Genomic DNA, 18,716 nt, shown 5'->3' with positions numbered 1-18,716 from the left:
ATGCATTTTGTTTCATACAGTTCTGGTTCTAATGTACTTTACAATGTACATTACATGAATATACCAAGATTCTATCCATATTCTGCTACTGATAAGACATTTGGGTTTTATTTTCAAGAACTGTATGACCATACAATCTTTGAAAGAAAGGGTCAAGTATAACATTGGTCCTTGGATCTAATCTCTTAGCTGCAAGGAAGAAATTAAGGTACCCACACTTGAATAGAAATTACTCTGTGAGTACCCCAAACAGATGTAATTCAATAATTCTGCCTCATATAATACACCCACTAGTGCATCCACATATACACACAGAAATGATTCATTTTCACAGGTTTCAATTTTCACTTCCTCCCTGGTGAGAACTCTGTTCTTTTAAACTTCCTGCTTTTTGTTTGTTTGTTTTTTAGACTTTTGCCAGAGGGTGTGAGTGCTTGCTGGAGAGAGAGAGAGAGAGATGGAGAAAGGAAAAGTAAAAAATAAACCCTGGGGGACCAGCAGTTAGCATAATGGCTATGTCTCTGGACTCCCATGTAGTCGACCACAGTTCGAGTCCCGGACACTGGGGCTTAAACTCATACCAGGCACATGTGCATGCGTGCCCAAGATCCCAAGAGGAGAATGGAGGAGAAGGGATTGCGATGTGGCCCTCCCCCCCGGGGGGTGAATTCTCACTTTCTGTCTCTTTGTCTCTCTCTTTCTGGTGAGCCCACGTGCCCTATAGCAAAAACCTCTCCAAAAAATTTAAATAAATAAACAAACAAACAAACCCCAGGGGTGATGGCCACACCAAAAGCCCTTCTCCTCCATTCTCCTCTAGAGATTTGGGGTATGCACACATACGTGCCTGTCGTGATTTTCAAGCTGCTGGCTCCAGGACTCAAACCATGGTCAGTCATGTAGAAGTCCAGTGCCTTAACTATCACGCAAACTGCTGGCCCTTAACCTTCCTGTTTTATTTTAGAACCAACTCTGAAATAATCACAGATATAAAAACCCACTAACCTGGTGAATTATTAGCTTTTCACATGCTCCACCTATGTGGTCTCTCCCTTCCAATCCTATCCCCTGCCATTTGGCTTCCACAGTCCACACATAGGTGCGTGAGATCACTCGCTTCCACGCCGACCTCTGCCCACTCTCACCATCCCCTGTGAGCTTACAGTTGCTCTGCATACTAAATTAATGAAAATATTGTTGTGTTTACATGCTTACCAAATAGACATGCCTTCTTATTCAACAGGATGCTCACTTTTCTAACTGAAAGGGGTTTCCAGACACTAAAACTAGTACTGTGGTACAGTGAATACGATATCTGAACATCACTTTACATAGTCTCACAACTTAACTGCATGAAAACCTTAATTTTCCAAAATCAAGAATAATATTTTCAGTAGATCCCAATAGATTTTTTTTGTTTGTTTCTTTTGAGAGAGTTTTACGCTATAAGGCATGTATGTGCGCTTGCCAGAGAGACAAAGATACAGAAAATGAGAAATCAGCCCCCAGGGAGGATGGCTACACCACAATCCTTTCTTCTCTATTTTCCTCTCAGGATTCTGGGTATGCATGCACGGATGCACACACACCCAGCATGAGTTTCAAGCCACTGGGCCTGAGACTTGAACCACAGTCAGCCATGTGGGAGTCCAGTGTCCTACCCACTATGCTACCTGCTGGTCCTGACTCCAATAGTTACATATCACACATCTAGTTGGTTTTATCAAATACCTTATTAAAATAAAATAGAGTGTGGGAAATAAAGACCTCATCTGCAGTTAACAAAGTATTTCTTTTTAATGTAGCAATACTTCTGATACACTCCGGAACTGTGCTGTAACCACTGATGAAAAGCTCTTTAGCAATTTTCGTATGTATTATACAACTACTTACTTGCATAGGTTTTAATTTTCCCTTTATCTCCATTCCTGGAACTTGTGTATACCATGTTGCTGATAAATTTCGCTGTACAGACAAAAGCAGGTTGACTGGTTTTAAAATTTCAATGTCTTGTTGTGATAAATCGGTCTGCAAAATCGTTCTGAAAAATAATAATAATAATAATAATAATAATAATTAATTATATTAGGTCGTTGGGAAAGCCATGATATATCTTCAATGTTTTTCTATGCAAAAATGCATCATGACTTTCCCGAGGACCCTTTATATATATAAATAAATAAATTTACACTTTAAAATGAGGATCACCACATTGTATGACAGGTTCCACATTTTCCTAAAACTAACAATCATAGTAAGAATTACTTTAGAAAGTATTTAGAAATACTTTTCTTCACAAATTGATCCAAATCAGAATAATTCAAGTTTATATACAGTCATCTAAAACAAAGCCTATACACTGATTTCAAAGACATAATTTTCATAAAGTATGACTTCTGCATTATTTATACTTTTTCACCAAGACTGTCTGATATAGCAACCAGTGCAATGTCACCCAAACAAAACACTGCATCTTCCTAAAACTGGAGGATAAGAAAAGTGATAGAGGGACCAGCAGATGGTGGAATGGTTATGACGCTGGACTCCCACAGAGTAGACCGTGGTTCATGAACCAGACCCGGCGGCTTAATACTCACACTGGGTGTGTGTGCATGTATGCCCAAATCCTGAGAGGAGAATGGAGGAGAAGAGATTGTGGTGTGGCCACCCTCCCCCCAAGGAGTTATTTCTCACTTTCTATCTCTCCAGTGAACACACACACCCTATAGCAAAAATCTGTCTTAAAAAAAAAAAAAAAGTGATAAATATTTAGTCCTTAATACATTACTGGTACTTCTCCAAGCTCAAGGGGAAAAACTCACCAACTCTAAGAGTTAAATGAATATATGATCATAGTTATCTCTAGCTTGTTCACCAGCAACCATCTGCACAACCAAATAAATACTCTTGCCACTCAATAGAGCCGAGATTTCCCATTTGTATTCAAAAATTCTTTAGATATCTCAGTAAGAATTCTCAAATGTGACATGGTTTGGAAATTAAAATATAAATCTTAAATTGTATTACATTTTATGAAGTTTTTTCCTTCATCTACAGAAAAGGAAATAGCTATGTACAAAGTTCAAAAACAAAAAAATAAAAATATACTTAAATATTACTGAGTAAACTATGATTTTATGATAGGTAACCTTTATCGGTTGGAGGAAAATCACATTAGATTAATAAGACAAAATATAGATTCTATGAGGCACATATTATTATCCAATGATTAAAAAAAAAAAAAAAAATAGACATGGTCAAGGTTTCATAATTAGAAGAAACAGGAATTAAGAACCACAAATGATTAGAGTGTTTTACCAATGGCCACAATTCTATGAAAATCCTTTTTCTAGTAAATGAATACACAATTAGACTACACATTTATACCTGGACAGCTTCAACTGGGTGAGCTCGATGTTCATTTTATCAATGACTGGAGGAACAGAAGAATGTTCCATAGGAACCAAACTAAATTTATTCTCCACTCTGATTAAACCCAGATCTGCTATAACAGCATTCGGTGATACTGAAGACTGAGGAATAATAATAACTGGTGCTTTCAAGTTGATATCCATCAAGAGGCGGAAACTTTTCTGAGCCAAATCCTTCATGCTGGAAGCAGCTCGTTCTGCAGCCTGGGCTGTGGCTGCACTCAGAGCTTCTTTGGCAGTTTGGAAATTGTTGAGGAAGTTCTGTTAAAAGAAACTGGTATGTAGAGAGTTGTCCTCAAAAGGCATTTATTTTTTTTAAAGAAAAACCTTTATAAAATAATTGCTTTAAAAAGAAAAACTAAGTAAGGGACCGGCAAGTAGTGTGGTAGTTAAGGGCACTGGATTCCCAGATGGCCAATCACAGTTCAAGTTCTGGACTGAGTGGCTTGCTTTCTCACTTTCTCTCTCTATCCCTCTCTGGTCAAATTAAAATCAATAAAGTTTAAAAAGTTATTTAAAAAAAAGAAAAACTAAATAAAAGAAGTAATATAAAATATGCTATTTAGGACATAGTGTGTAAAGAGAATAGTCTAGAAAGATACATTCTAAGTTATTAACAATAGTCAACTCTAAAAAGGGTTCATTTTCATTTTAGAAGGATACATTCTAAGTCATTAACAATAGTCATCTCTAAAAAGGGTTTTCATTTTACATATTTCAGAATTATTTTCTTTTTTTTCTTTTTTTTTTTTTTTTTGGAGAGGTTTTCGCTATAGGGCACGTGCACTCGCCAGACAGACAGAGAGAGACATAGAGACAGAAAGCGAAAAATCACCCTCCAGGGGGGATGGTCACGCCGCAATCCCTTCTCCTCCATTCTCCTCTTGGGATCTTGGGCACGCACGCACACGTGCCCGGCATGAGTTCTAAGCCACCGGGTCCAGGATGCGAACCGCAGTCAACTACGTGGGAGTCCAGCGACATAGCCATTACGCTAACTGCTGGTTCCCAGAATTATTTTATTTTTATGATAAACATTTGTAACAACTGTACCAATTCGTTCTTTAAGTCTGTTTATTAATGAATGTTGGTCATTTTAAATTCGAATGTGAATGAAAGAAGTAAAGGAGAGCATTTAACTTCTCCAAAAGAGGATTAATAACATCTCTAGATCACAGGAATAAAGTTTAATCGCAGAAACTCAGGTTCTGGCAGCTTATTTTTGAAGATTCATTTTTTTTTACGGTCCCCAAGCATAAGCAAAGATGTTAATTATCTACGGCTCTGCAATCATTAGTAAAAATCAAACTTCTCTTTTTGCAGTAATATGCATTTCGTCTCAATTTCAACTATAAACAGACTTTTCCCAATGAAGAAAAAAATCATTTCTAGAAGGAATATTCTTGATGCTCATTCATTAATGATACAAAAATGCATCATGACTTTTCTGATGACCCAACAGAAAAAACCCTGATGGTTTGGGCAGAAATTCATGACTCTGATTAGCAGCCCTATAAGAGGCAGGCCAATTTAAGCTCAAAGTCAATGACACTTACAGAGAAATAAATAATAAAAATAATTTCATCGGTTGATGATCATGATTATAAGCAAAAGCTGTAAGTTTCAATATTAGTCTTTCAAATGTCTGATGAGCTTCCTTAAAAAATTTCTTTTAGTTAAATGCCTTTGGGGATATTTCATCATAAAGTAACACTGAAAAGATCTTAATTAAACCATCAAGAAGCACTTTTTACATATAGAACTATGAACATGCTAGAAAATGATATTTATATGTTCAAAATGATGGTTAAAATAATTCATTTGCTTATCCACCACGTAAAGTACTTCCTTAATTGTAATATTTCACTCAACCTTAGAATGTTTCTCATATAGCCCTCATACTGAAGGTTCAGTATAGGCAAAGCTACTTAGGCCTCAATGAGAAATAAAGACATTTAAAAACAAACTTACCAATAGAGACATGAAGAATTTATGAACATAAACAATCTGAATACAACCCACTTTGAGACTAAGTTTGCCATCTACTTTAGACATGTCAGCATAGGCTGCTCCTTCGGTGGCATCTGGATAAAGAGTCATTTCGAATCTAAAGACCTCATCTCCCAAAATAGAGACAGCCTGAAAAGATTAGATTAACTGGTTATTACATCAAAAGTGTTGTACAGTCCTAATCAATGTACTGTCAGTTCCCCTATTACAGAATCCTTGCTATATAAAGAAGTAACATATAAACTCAAACAAATCATTCATTAAAAATATTTTACTTGATAATTTTTCCCATTTCCATAATTTTATCAATGAAAATACCAGTTCCTTAACTGTTCAGGAACCACTTTTACAAATCACTCGGTATCAGGAGGCCTAGTCTAGACACAATGTGAGAGAATTAGGTCATCGGCAAAGTCATGACATGGTTTTCTACGGTTTTCTAAGCAAAAATGAGTCATGACTTTCCCAACAACCCAATGGATTTTTATCATTTTTACCTCCAACTCCTAACAAAGTGCCTGATATGTGACAACTAATAGACGTACACTGAATAAATGAATAACAGCATCTTGAATTCAAGAATAAAATTAATTTCCACATAGAAGCTATTTTTTTAAGTTACCTTTTTGTGAATAGACTGCAAATCAACATTTGTAACTATGATATCCTTAAGTCTGGCAAACATATCCGTCTGCTCTGGCTTCACAGAAACAGAGGCATCCATGCCTATGAGAAATAGAACATTTACAGGCTTTCATCCAGTCCAGGGGAACCAAATCGGTGGCATTCAAGCTCATTAATAATACACTACTAAGATACAGAGAGAATACAAACCCATTATTAGACATATTAACGGTCTCAACTTCAATGTATGAGACACGCATCTCATACACAAGAGTTAAGGAAATTTTAAAACAAAAAGAGTCAAAATTTGAAGAAAAATAATCACATTTCTCCAAACAAAAATACACTATACATTGGCAAGATCGGAAGTGGTCATTTAAGAAGATACAGTATTTGTTAAACAATTATCTCACAAAAATTTATTTTATTACTAAAATTGATCAATAACTGAAAAAAGAACATCACTTAATTAGTGCTCTTACTACTACAATGAACTGTTTCTAATACAGTCTTCTAAGATTTCTCTTTTTAAAAAATTTGCTGGGACCAGCAGTTAGCGTAATGGCTACGTTGCTGAACTCCCACATAGTCGACCGCAGTTCCCGTCACGGACCCGGTGGCTTAAACTCACGCTGGGTGCGTGTGCGTGCATGCCCAAGATCCCGAGAGGAGAATGGAGGAGAAGGGATTGTGGCGTGGCCATTCCCCAGGGGGGTAATTTCTCGCTTTCTGACTCTCTCTGTCTGTCTGGCGACCACATGCGCCCTATAGCAAAAACCTCAAAAAAAAAAAAAAAATTGCAATTCTCTTTTTTTTTTTTTTTTTTTTGAGAGGTTTTTGCTACAGGGCACATGCGCTCGCCAGAAAGAAGAGACAGAGAGAAAGAAAGGCAGAAATCACCACCCAGGGAGGATGGCCATACCACAAACCCTTCTCCTCCATTCTCCTCTCAGGATCTTGAGCACGTACACACATGCACCTGGCATAAGTTTAAGCCACTGGGTCTGAACTCGAACCGTGGTCAACTACATGGGAGTCCAGCAATGTAGCCATTATGCCATCTGCTGATCCTCCCCATTCTCATAATTTTTTTTTTGGAGGGGGCATAATTTCTAAAGACATAATAACAACAATAACTGCTCCTAGACAAAATGCCTTCAGCTAAGACCTAGTGATGAGTCCCAAGTCATGCCCCTCCCCATGAAATACACACAAGGTAGTATTTGTTCAATGGAGCTGAATTCTTAACGTTTTAAAAAATTACTTGCATACCAAGTAATTTCCTGAACATATATAAATGAAGAACTTTAGTATATCTTCACAACAACTCCATAAATAATTATAAATTTCTCCATTGTAGAGGTGAGACAACTAAGGCATAGAAAGATCAATTAATTAGCTCAAGGTCAGTCAGTGTGAACAGTCTGAACCTGAACCTTGGCTAGCCAGCTCCAGAACCCTTGGTATAATCTGAACTATTAACCACACCATCTCATTCTTTTTCTTTCTTTCTTTTTGAGAGGTTTTTGCTATAGGGTGTGTGTGCTCACCAGAAAGACAGAGACAGAAAACGAGAAATCGCCCCCCAGGGGGGATGCCCACGCCGCAATCCCTTCTCCTACATTCTCCTCTCGGGATCTTGGGCATGCATGCACATGAGCCTGGTGTGAGTTTATGCCACTGAGTCCAGGATCTGAACCACGGTCGACTACATAGGAGTCCAACAACATAGCCATTACACCAACTGCTGGTCCCCACACCATCTCATTCTTAAATGAGGCTGATGCTGAGAAAAACTTACAAATCTATTTCAGAAACAACTTTTCCTGACATGCACAAGAAACAAGATAAATAAGAGTAATATTCTTTTTCCCTCAGTAAGATATTACGGTGACAGTCTCTTCTTAATTTAGTTATATTATCCTAAAAACCAGAACAAGACATTAAGCCTTTGATTTATTCTGAAAAATTGAGCCAGCCATGAATCATAACAAATGTACTCCTAACATTTCAAAGTACACCTTTAAGAGATTTGCATTAAGTCTTCCACATAAGTAAACCAGAAGATAATTCAAGAAAAATTTAATATGTACAAGCTCATTTTTCCTCAGTGTTTATGAAAAGAAACAGAAATACCTGAACCAAGGAATAATCACTTACCATGTATTTTGATATCTGCAATGTTACACAGTCGATCACACACAAAGATATTAAATGCATTTAATTCAGCTGTGACCTTTAAATCAAACACACCCTCTTCAGAAATGTTGCTGGATACTGGAAAATAATAGAACCCTTGTGATTAGTAAAGTATAAAGGTGACTTTAACATCCGAAATAATTTCAAATGCACTAATATATAATGAACTATGAAGAATCAAAAAGGCCTCCATTAAGGTAACATATAATTAATACAGATTTTTAAACAATTTTCAAAAGCCAATCAGACAAAAACTATCATGTTCCCTTTCAAATGAAAAATAAAGGTAACTGGTCTTTTTACACTCTTTTTTAAGAATTATTTTATTTAATTTTATTTACTAGTATTATTTCTTAAGTCAATCAGAGAGAGACAGGGAGTGAGACAGAGGGAGGGAGGGAAAGTGAGAAAGCAAGCCACCAAGTCTGGGACTCAAACTGCAGTTGATAATGTGGGAGTCCAGGGCCTTAACCACCACGCCATCTGCTGGCCTCAAAGCTAACTGTTAATAGCACTTTACAAGTACAATTTACCAGATGGAAACTTGACCTCAATTTTTCTTCTGGGAAAAATAAAACTCTTTAAATTAGAATTCTAGAACTCTATTATCCTAAACTTCTGATTTTGAACTCTTTTTCTTATCACAGCCTAGATGTAGAATTCATAAAAGATAAAATATCAACTAATAGTTAATAAAATACATTATTATTTTCTATGGCATTTACAATATATGTTATAACTAAAGAATCCATTTCTCTAGATTATATCCCACTAGTCTATAAAGAATTCTGAAATAAATTCTATGAAAAGTAAACATAAAGGGCTAAAGTTTAAAAAAAACAAAAAAAGTATTATTCCACAAATTACGCACACACGTGTGTGTGTCTAAGAATCACAATCAAATGAATTCCCTGAATCTATTTTAATCCAGGACCTGACTGACAAATGTAGGGTACACTCTCCTAGAAAACTGCTTGTCTGCAGCAAACAGACCTTTCCTATGAAACTGCAAAAGCATGAAGAACACGACGGAGACTTGTCCTTAATCATCAACGCGACCACAAGTTATCATTCTCCCTTAATATTTAATGCAGCATAATTGAACCACAAAGGCCAACTGCAGAGCGAAACTGAAGGACTGTTTCAGATTAATATTATTTGTAGTTGATTGTGAATTTAAACATTGCTTTTTCATTTTTCAACTGTTTATGGCTGTGTTACATATACATGTATGCATGTGTGTGACATAGAGCTATTGATAGGGTATTTTTTTTTTACTTGTGATGTCTGGTTTAAACCAAATGTCGTTTTAATTCTTTTTCTTTCATATTAGATGATATAACTATCTAGCAATAGTAATTTAATTTTCAGGCCAATAACAGTTCGAGTTATACCTACATAATTGACAACTTCAGTGTAAAACTGTCAGAACTAGATTTGATGAAAGAAAGATTTTTTTTTAAAGTTTTTGCTATGGTGCACATGCATTTTCCAGAGACACAGAGAGAGAAGAATAGAGAGTGTTCTAAAGTGAGAAATCACCACCCTCAGGGAGAGGGCCATGCCACAATCTCTTCTCCTCCTGTGATTTTTGGGCATGCATGTGCACAAGCCTGGCATGATTTTTCAAGCTGCCAGGTCTGGGACTCAAACCATGCAGCCAGCCATGTCGTATTCAGTCACCTTAACCTCCATGCCGCCTGCTGGCCCTGAGGACCTCATTTTTTCAAAACCATGGAACAGAGTAATAATTTTGTTATAAACCAAGTAGAGTAAAAGCATGTGCATTATTTGTCTTTAATGGAAACCAATTTAACAGTACCAGCAGTTTTACAAACAGGTCATCACCTAAAAATTGACTATTTTTAGACAGTTACATAATATGAAAGAAAAATAATTAATAAAATACTTTGGCTTAACAACAGGTGCATGCTCTCTTCATTGCATGAGCCATATACCTGAAGAACATGTACCTATATCTCTGTGTGACCTAAACATAGTTCTGGTTAGAAACCAAGGGAGTTTCTCCTCCAAGACAGCCCTCCTTCAGTGTACCACAGAGCAGTTAACGTTGCTGAGGACCAGGCAGCTCTGCCCGATCAACTGACGCGGACCTCTGTTTACTATGCGTAACTGTATCGGTATTTTACCTTCTCACTTTCATTGGACTAAACACCACAGACAGACATCAATGCAAAGTACATACAATTTCTATTTTATATAAAAGCTAGGCAATGACATCAAATATAATATAAATACATGACTGTTATTAAACAACATTTATTTAAAATCTCTCACTAAATTGTCGATAATCCCATAGGGATAAAATGTGCTTTCTTTTGAAAGCAGCCTAATCTGTCAGAGCAGTTTTAATAGCATGTACTTCAAAAAGTTCATGTAAAAATGGAATTATTTTGCTATAAAAAAAAAGGTTGAAATCCTGCAATTTTTTTCATAATATGAATTTTCATGAACTTTCTGAAGACCTTCCTATGTATCTAAGCTTGAAAAATACTACATGGGTATTAAAGTATTAATACAAAGTATTAGACCATGACTCAAAAACTAATACCAGCTTTGACAGCAATACTTCTGGACTCTCCCACAAGCGGTTTCAGCACAGACTCCTTCTCGGAAGAGGAAGGTTCAGAGGATGGAAGAGCCGATGACAAAAAATCCATTAAGGAAAGCAAAGCTTCCAAATGAAGCACTAAGTCTAAGGATGAAAATGAAACCTAAGATAATGAACAAGCAGAGAGTCATCTCAGACATGGCAGCATTTTTAAGTTAAGTTCAATATATATAAGAAGCATACAAACAGTTCAGTTAAGGGCTATTTTTCAATTGTATGTTTTAAGAATATTAACCCTTACCAGACAATAAATGAACACTGTGCCCATTCCCGTGTGTGACCTTAATCCTAACCTCAGTTGAACCTGGTGAGTTTTAAGTAAAGATAGGCGAAGTACTATCAGGCCTTAGGCCACACTGCAGATGGGCCCCAGACCGAGTATGTGGGAAGGTCATGGCACACGTTTGCATACAAAAACAGAAAAACACGTCATGACTTTCCCAACAACCTAATACATTCGAGTGGACTGTGAGAAATGTCTGTACTGGGCCATGCTTTATCTTTGTCCTTAGTCTTCTTCTTATCCTAATTCGCATGTTTAACGCTTCTATCAACCCTAGGTCAATTAACCATTGTGGACTAAAGTGAACAAATTCTCTTAAAAAAGTGTATTTTTTGCATACTTGACAAGTTATCATTAATTTACATCTGGGAAAAGGCCTTTTAGGAAATCAAAACAACTTCTTGTAAGAACTATATTTCAATTATATATCCATTCACTGTATCTGATCTATTCTTATTGCCATCCTTATTCTAATTGTAGAACCCACAATGTCAGGATTGATAATGGCTACGCAATTACTTTTAATCATTATCATAACCAGCATTATTGTGAATTGTGAAAGATTTACCTTCATTCTCTGTTTGGTATTGTCATGAACTGTTTTAAATTCTGGTCCTTCACTATCTGCCTACAAATAACACAGAATGAAACAACTAGGTTAAAGATAATAAAAATTCATTCAGACAATGAAAATGCACACATTCTTTGCTTTTCAAAAGATGCTATTAAGATACAATAAACATATCATACTTTTTAAAGGCAAAGAATGATATGCCAAAAACCTGACCACATAAGCATTTCTCAAATTCTATAGAAGCAAAAACTCAAATTCCTTATCCTACCCTGGGGGAACTGCTAGGACATCTAGATTACATATACAAACCTAAAAGGTAGGGAAAAACACACTTTTCTTTGGATTACAATGGAACCTGTATTACTCTCACCTATTCATCAACAAAGATTATTTCAGAAGGATAATGAAAATATTCAGAATTTTTAGGTGCTTACATAACTCACCACAATCAACCAGTTTAGAATAAAATTTTTAGGGGAGAAAACTAGAATATTAGGATATATATAACTTTGTATATTCACATATTAAAGAATCTGGGACTGGCAGATGGTGTAGTAGTTATGTCACTAGACTCCCACATAGTCGACCATAGTGTAATAGTTATGTCACTAGACTTCCACATAGTCAGTTCACTTCCCGGACCCAGTAGCTTAAAACACACCAGGTGTGTGTGTGTTCATGCCCAAAATCCCAAGAGGAGCATGAAGAAGAGATTCTGGTGTGGTCATCCCCTCTGGGGATAATTTCTTGCTTTCTGTCTGTCTCTCTCTGTCTCACTCAGAGAATGTATATGCCTTATAGCAAAAATCTCTCCAGAAAAACAAATATTAAATGATCTTAGAAATAAGGGGCTGGCAGGTGGCGCGGTGATTAAGGGCGCTGGACTCCCACATGGCCAACCACGGTTCAAGACCTGGTGTGGCTTTGTTTCTCACTTTTTCTCTCTCCACCTCTCTCTCTCTCACTCACTCTCTCTCTCCCTCCCTCCTTCCCTCCCTCATCAAATTAAAATAAATAAGTAAATACATAAATAAAGTTAAATAAAATAATTCTTTAAAAGAAAAAAAATCTTAGAAATCAAACTAGGTACCTTTGTCCATAACATTTTCAGAAGGGGTTCATCAGTTACATTAGAAGAGTTAATAATGTGAAGAGGTTCTCCTTTCGAGTCTAAAAGGGAAAAAGACAAGATTGATCCATCTAGTCTCTTCAACATTCCAAACATGTTTTAAATAGGATCAGCCAACTATACAAATGTATGTTTACCAACACTCGTAAAACTTGATACTAAAAAAGGTAAGTTGTACTATACATACACACACACACACACACACACACACAATACACATGTGTATACACACAAATATACTTACATATCATAATATTTATGTGTGTGTGTGTGTGTATGTAGATATTTTATGTCTCAAAAAACCTAGTTTTGAAAAAGAAACCCACAGAAATTAAAACACTAGCACTAGCCAATTACAACAATTGCTTCTAATGCATATAGTGCCCTCATTTGAACAAATCATGACAAGCCAGTAAAATGCGTACATAAACAAGGGCTTATTCTCAGTACAAGTTTGCTTTACTTAAACATAACCTAACAGAGTTCTTATAAACTCTAAACACTCATAGTAACTTTAAAATATGGCTTATTGCAATTTAGAACATGAACTTCTAAGTCTGGAATATCTGCTAAACAGTAACTTAGTATTTATTTTGGGGGAAGCAAATGAGACTACAAGGTGATGTTAAACTCATTCCTTTATAAGCATCTGAAATATTTAATTTTTATTTCTCACAAGCATATACGAATCTAATTTAAAACAAATTTTAAAATGCATGTTATTTAAAAATAAAGAAAGAATAAATAATTCACGATTTTCTAGTAAATTAACTCAACTTTTCAAAACACGATCTGGGATCTGTACCTGGGTTCTGCTTCCAATATTTCAGTTCTCACGGTATACTTATAATGAAATGGGGCTTTTTACAAGACACTATAGCCATACCCTTCATTTTTTTAGATGTATATTACTTCATTTTAAATATAGGTATACTTAGATATATTTTTAATGTATTACAAATAATTCCATAAGGTAATAAATTTTTAAAATACCAAATGTCTTTGAATCAATATAATAAATTTAAATAATTATGTGACAAAAGTAAATGCTCAATGTTGATAAAGTGATAGGGACTGTCTGTCTAGTGAGTAATTTACACAGACGACACTTCACACTCACCAGGGAAGTCAAAGCACCGCATACTAATTTTCTTTAGGTAAGCCGTAGCCGTCATGTCATAGGTTTTAACTTTGGCCTCCATTCCAAGTTGTAGGACATTCAGTTCATGTAAAGGCCGTCCTTTCTTTTCTGCTGTTTTCATCAAAGTCACCACAACCTAGAAAAAGGTATCAGTATTACTAATAACTATGTAACTGATCCACAATAAAGATAACATCAAGAACTTAACTACTGGGGCCAGGCAGTAGCACAAGGTAACACAACTGGACCCACGTGGGAAAGGTCCAGGGTTTGTGTTCTGACACCTCCCTGATCCAGGCAGGCTGGCACTACGGGTGCACTTCACGGGATGACCCCATCCAGAGTACCTGTCTGTCTCTCCATCTTTCTCTCTCATAGAAGAAATAAGTAAATAACCTTTACAAAAAAATTCAATAACCATCCAGAGTAATATAACAAAGAAATTCATACAATGTAAAGATGCTTACTTCCATATATCCCTGAAAATTACCTAGTATTACTTACCTCAGAAGGCACATTAACTCGGTTTTGTTTTGTTTTTTGAGAGGTTTTTGCTATAGGGCGCATACGCTCGCCAGAAAGAGACAGAGCGACAGAAAATGAGAAATCATCCCCCCGGGGAGATGGCCATGCTGCCATCCCTTCTCCTCCATTCTCCTCTCGGGATCTTGGGCATGCACACACACGTGCCTGGCAAGAGTTTTAAGCTGCCGGGTACAGGACTCAAACCTCAGTTGACTACATGGGAGTCTAGTGACATAATCATTACACCACCTGCTGGTCCTGGCACATTTACTTGTTTAGACTTTTCAAGCGTTACCACTATATTCCAATGGCTTTTTAAAAGAATCATTTTATTGTATTCATTATTACTGTTATTTTTTAATTTTGCTATAGGGCACAGATACTCATGAGCAAGAGAGAGAGAGAGAGAAAGTAAGAAAGCAAGCTACCAGGTCCGGAACTGGAACCATGGTCAGCCATGTGGGTGTCCGGCATCTTCACTACCACACTAAATGCCAGCCTGTTCCAGGGGCTTTTGAAGGTAAACAAAAAAAGAAAGAAAGAAAAGAAAAAAGGCAGTTTGTCTAATCCCTAGAAGTCCTAGTCTGATGGCTGACCTTTCATCCCAAAGACCAGCAGCCATCTTTGTACTATGGATTCCTCAGGCAAGGATTCCCAACCTCAGCACTACTGACAGGTTAAGCCCAGGAACTACATCCTCTAGCCAGGGCTGTGCAGGGCCGGATATTTAGCAGCCTGGCCTCTATTCACCACATACGCGGAGCACCCATCCTCCAGGCAACAATGTCCAGAATGTTTTCCGACAAGGCCAAACATCCACATAACGGATGGGGATACAAACTGCTTCCCCTTCAAGTCCCTGTCCTGACGTTAAGAATTATCAGAATATATATACAAGTGCTATTAGAAAGGACTTAAGGGTTTTTTATATACATATGTTAATTAAGCACATTTGCAAATAGAATGATTCATCTATCAGTGCTCCAATTATCAAAGCTTAATAAAAACTGGAGGTTTAACATGAGATAAGCTAGTTTCAAAGCATGTATTTCAGACCAAAAAAGTAGAGCTCATTTGTTTAAAAGTGTAAGTGCAGCTCAAAGAAGGAGCAAAGCCTCTACACAACTATGTGATGATGAAGTGAGGTGGGAAGGCGCTCTTACAAGTCCATGTGCCCTCTAAACTTTCTCACAGTCATTTTTTTTTTTTGGGGGGGGGGGGGTTTTGTTTGTCTGAGCTCGCCAGAAAGACAGAGAGAGACAGAGAGACAGAAAGCAAGAAATTACCCCCTAGGGGGGATGGCCATGCAGCAATCCCCGCTCCTCTATTCTCCTCTCGGGATCTTGGGCACACTTACACGCACCCAGCGTGAGTTTAAGCCACCGGGTCCGGGACTCGAACCGTAGTCGACTACATAGGAGTCCAGAGACATAGCCATTACGCTAACTGCTGGTCCCTCATAGTCACTTTTATGCCTGACCCTCTCCTACTCTGTTCCAGTCCAGACACTTTCCTGATTCCCTTTTCTTGGATGATTTCTGATTTTTCTTTAGAAACTTGATGTAAATGTCACCTCCTCCAGGAAATCTTTCCTGATCCTCTCGGTCTGCTTGGACATCCCCTGCCCTCCCACCATCAACATCTCGAGCTCTGATACGCCCTGAGCCCCGGACACATTTTTAATGGGAGCACATACAAAAGTGTTTCATCTGAGTTCAGAAACCATCCCTTTTACCTCCGTATTCTTAGCACCTGGCACATGTAGTAAATATCTGTTGACTGTGTGAACAAAGAAGAGGAAAATGTATTGAATACTCTCTCAAGAATCTGCAGGTGGAGATAGTAGTGATGTAACTTTGTTTTAATGTGCACATATTGTGTTTTATTCTACCAATGATTTCTAAAATTTGCAAAGGATTTCTGTCATTATTTCCATTTTATGACTTTCTTACACAAAATTCAAAACAAGCCACATTTCAACTGTCCTGAAAATCTGAACAGGTCACGCTCCATCTCCCCACGAGATCGTGTATCCCCAAATGTAACTTACCCTTAACAGACGTTCACATTCTAAAGTATCACTGCTACGTGTAAACAGACTGTAAAATTTGTCCATCCATATCAATTACCTACAAGTTTAGTTTAGTAAAGTAACCCCATATTTATGTACCTCATCTTACAAAAACAGACAAAAAGTACATACCTCTTTAATTTCAAAATTCAGCAGCATATTAACGATGTCTACAGGTCGAATCTCTTCCACTCCAGCTGTCGGAGTGCCTTTGGAAGCATGTGCACCTTGTGATAGGGAGATGTCAAGGGGCTCTCTAATCTCACCTGAAGACGTTGAAAAGAAATTCATTCACTTTTATTCATACATTTCTCCCACGAATACTTACGGAAATTAGATAAGTGTCGTACTCTGGATCTTGAGTAGAAACAGAAAATCCACAGATAAGTAATTACGCCTTAGAAAACCCATGGCTTAGCACAAGACACACACACACTTCAGATACAAACAAAACTTACTAGTCGTTTTAAGTGGACAAATGTTAAGAGGCTCCACATAAAATGCACTGAAAGTACAGGGCATAACATTGTTAGGAGGGGGTCCGGAGAGGCTTCAGAGAGGAGGGGTCACTGAAGTAGACTGAAGGTGCTCCTCACACAGAAGAGCCATTGAAAGAAAAGATAAGAGTTATGGAAAGCTACAGAGAGCTAACAATCACAGGTGTACTGAGTGGAGTGTGATGTGGGTAAATCATGACAAGGCTAACAAGAGCTAACACTAGAAAAGGAAACAAGGAGAATGAGCAGTCTAGACCGCTTATACCGTACCAAGAAACAAACATAAACATACATATAACACATATGGCCTGCAAAGGGTTTGTATCCAGAATGAATTTTAAAAATACTTCAATATGTGAACCAAAAAAAAAAAAAAATACCCCACAAATAGCTCAGTAAAATAATACTCAACAGACTTGAACAGTTACATCACAAAAGAGGAATCTCAATGGCCAATAAAAATATGACAACATGTGTTCCATTTCATTTGTAACCAGGGACCAAATATCATAAGCGCCATAATGACAATTCCAAGTACTGGTGAGAATGTGAAACAAATGGAACCCTGATACATTGCTGGCATAAAAGTAAAGGGGGTCAGCGCTGTGGCCTGGTGGTTAAGGGAGTCAGATCCCACGTGGCCAACTATGTGGCTCAAAATCTGGTTATGGCGGCTTGGAAAACATACCAGGCATGTGTGCACGCCCAAAATCCCAACAAAGAAATGAAGGAGCGTGGACTGCAACGTGACCACGACTCACTGGAGGGGTGCTTTCTCTCTCTTTCTCTCTCGCATAAAGGAGAAAAAATAGACTCACTAAATAAATTATGATACTGCAACAGAATTTAATATCAAGCGCCCACTTAAAAGAATAAAGCAAAACTATATATAGCCTATGTACAAATGAGACAGACACCAAGATACACTGTTAATTTACAAAATAAAGCAAAACAGGTAAATGCATAAACACACAACCAGAGGACGCTACCGTTTATTGAATGTACTATGTGCAATTTAAGAAATAATCTGGTAGTTACTTTGTCTTTAAGTCAGAAAGGCCCCTATACCTAATTTTTTTTGAGAGAGAGATTTTTGCTATAGGGCGTATGCCAGAGAGACAGAGAGACCAAAAGCAAGAAATCACCTCCCGGGGAAATGGCCACACTGTAATCCCTTCTCCTCCAGTCTCCTCTCAGGATTTTGGGCATGCGCACACACACACATCCAGTGTCAGTTTCAAGCCACCAGGTCTGAGACTTGAATCAGCCATGTGGGAGTCCAGAGACATAACCACTACATCTGCTAGCCCCTATAACTAATCACTTAAATTTGTTTTACACTTACAGTACAGTGCAATTTTTGCAGTATTTTTCAGAAGTGGTAATTTTTCAACCATTTTAATCTTACAGATATTTTATAATCAAGCCTTATGTTATAATCACACATAGAACACTACCACAGCCTACTGCCAACTTAAAAATTATTCTGTGTGTACATGCAAACCCGGTTATTCCAGGAATCCAGCACTGCCTCGCACCCCTTCTTTAAGGCCACTGACTACATGCTTGACTAAAGTTGATTATCTGCAACTATGATTTC

At 37.3% G+C, this 18,716-nt stretch overlaps 1 protein-coding gene across 1 annotated transcript in view; it reads right to left on the bottom strand.

The window, feature by feature from the left end:
- The window catches only part of VPS13C (vacuolar protein sorting 13 homolog C), a 203,215-nt gene that overhangs the window by 83,756 nt on the left and 100,743 nt on the right, over positions 1 to 18,716 (bottom strand). The window contains exons 38-47 of the mRNA XM_014593070.2: positions 16,752 to 16,885; positions 14,003 to 14,159; positions 12,844 to 12,923; positions 11,748 to 11,807; positions 10,837 to 10,999; positions 8,226 to 8,342; positions 6,064 to 6,167; positions 5,403 to 5,570; positions 3,388 to 3,692; positions 1,894 to 2,041 (exon numbers count right to left, since the gene is read on the bottom strand). Coding sequence (XP_014448556.1) covers positions 1,894 to 2,041; positions 3,388 to 3,692; positions 5,403 to 5,570; positions 6,064 to 6,167; positions 8,226 to 8,342; positions 10,837 to 10,999; positions 11,748 to 11,807; positions 12,844 to 12,923; positions 14,003 to 14,159; positions 16,752 to 16,885 — 1,436 coding nt within the window. The remainder of the gene's footprint in view (positions 1 to 1,893; positions 2,042 to 3,387; positions 3,693 to 5,402; positions 5,571 to 6,063; positions 6,168 to 8,225; positions 8,343 to 10,836; positions 11,000 to 11,747; positions 11,808 to 12,843; positions 12,924 to 14,002; positions 14,160 to 16,751; positions 16,886 to 18,716) is intronic.

Source organism: Tupaia chinensis, unplaced genomic scaffold (genome assembly GCF_000334495.1).
Source record: "Tupaia chinensis unplaced genomic scaffold, TupChi_1.0 Scaffold000063_1, whole genome shotgun sequence".
NCBI classification, from domain to species: Eukaryota; Metazoa; Chordata; class Mammalia; order Scandentia; family Tupaiidae; genus Tupaia; species Tupaia belangeri.
This window is presented reverse-complemented; position numbering and strand designations above follow the sequence as displayed.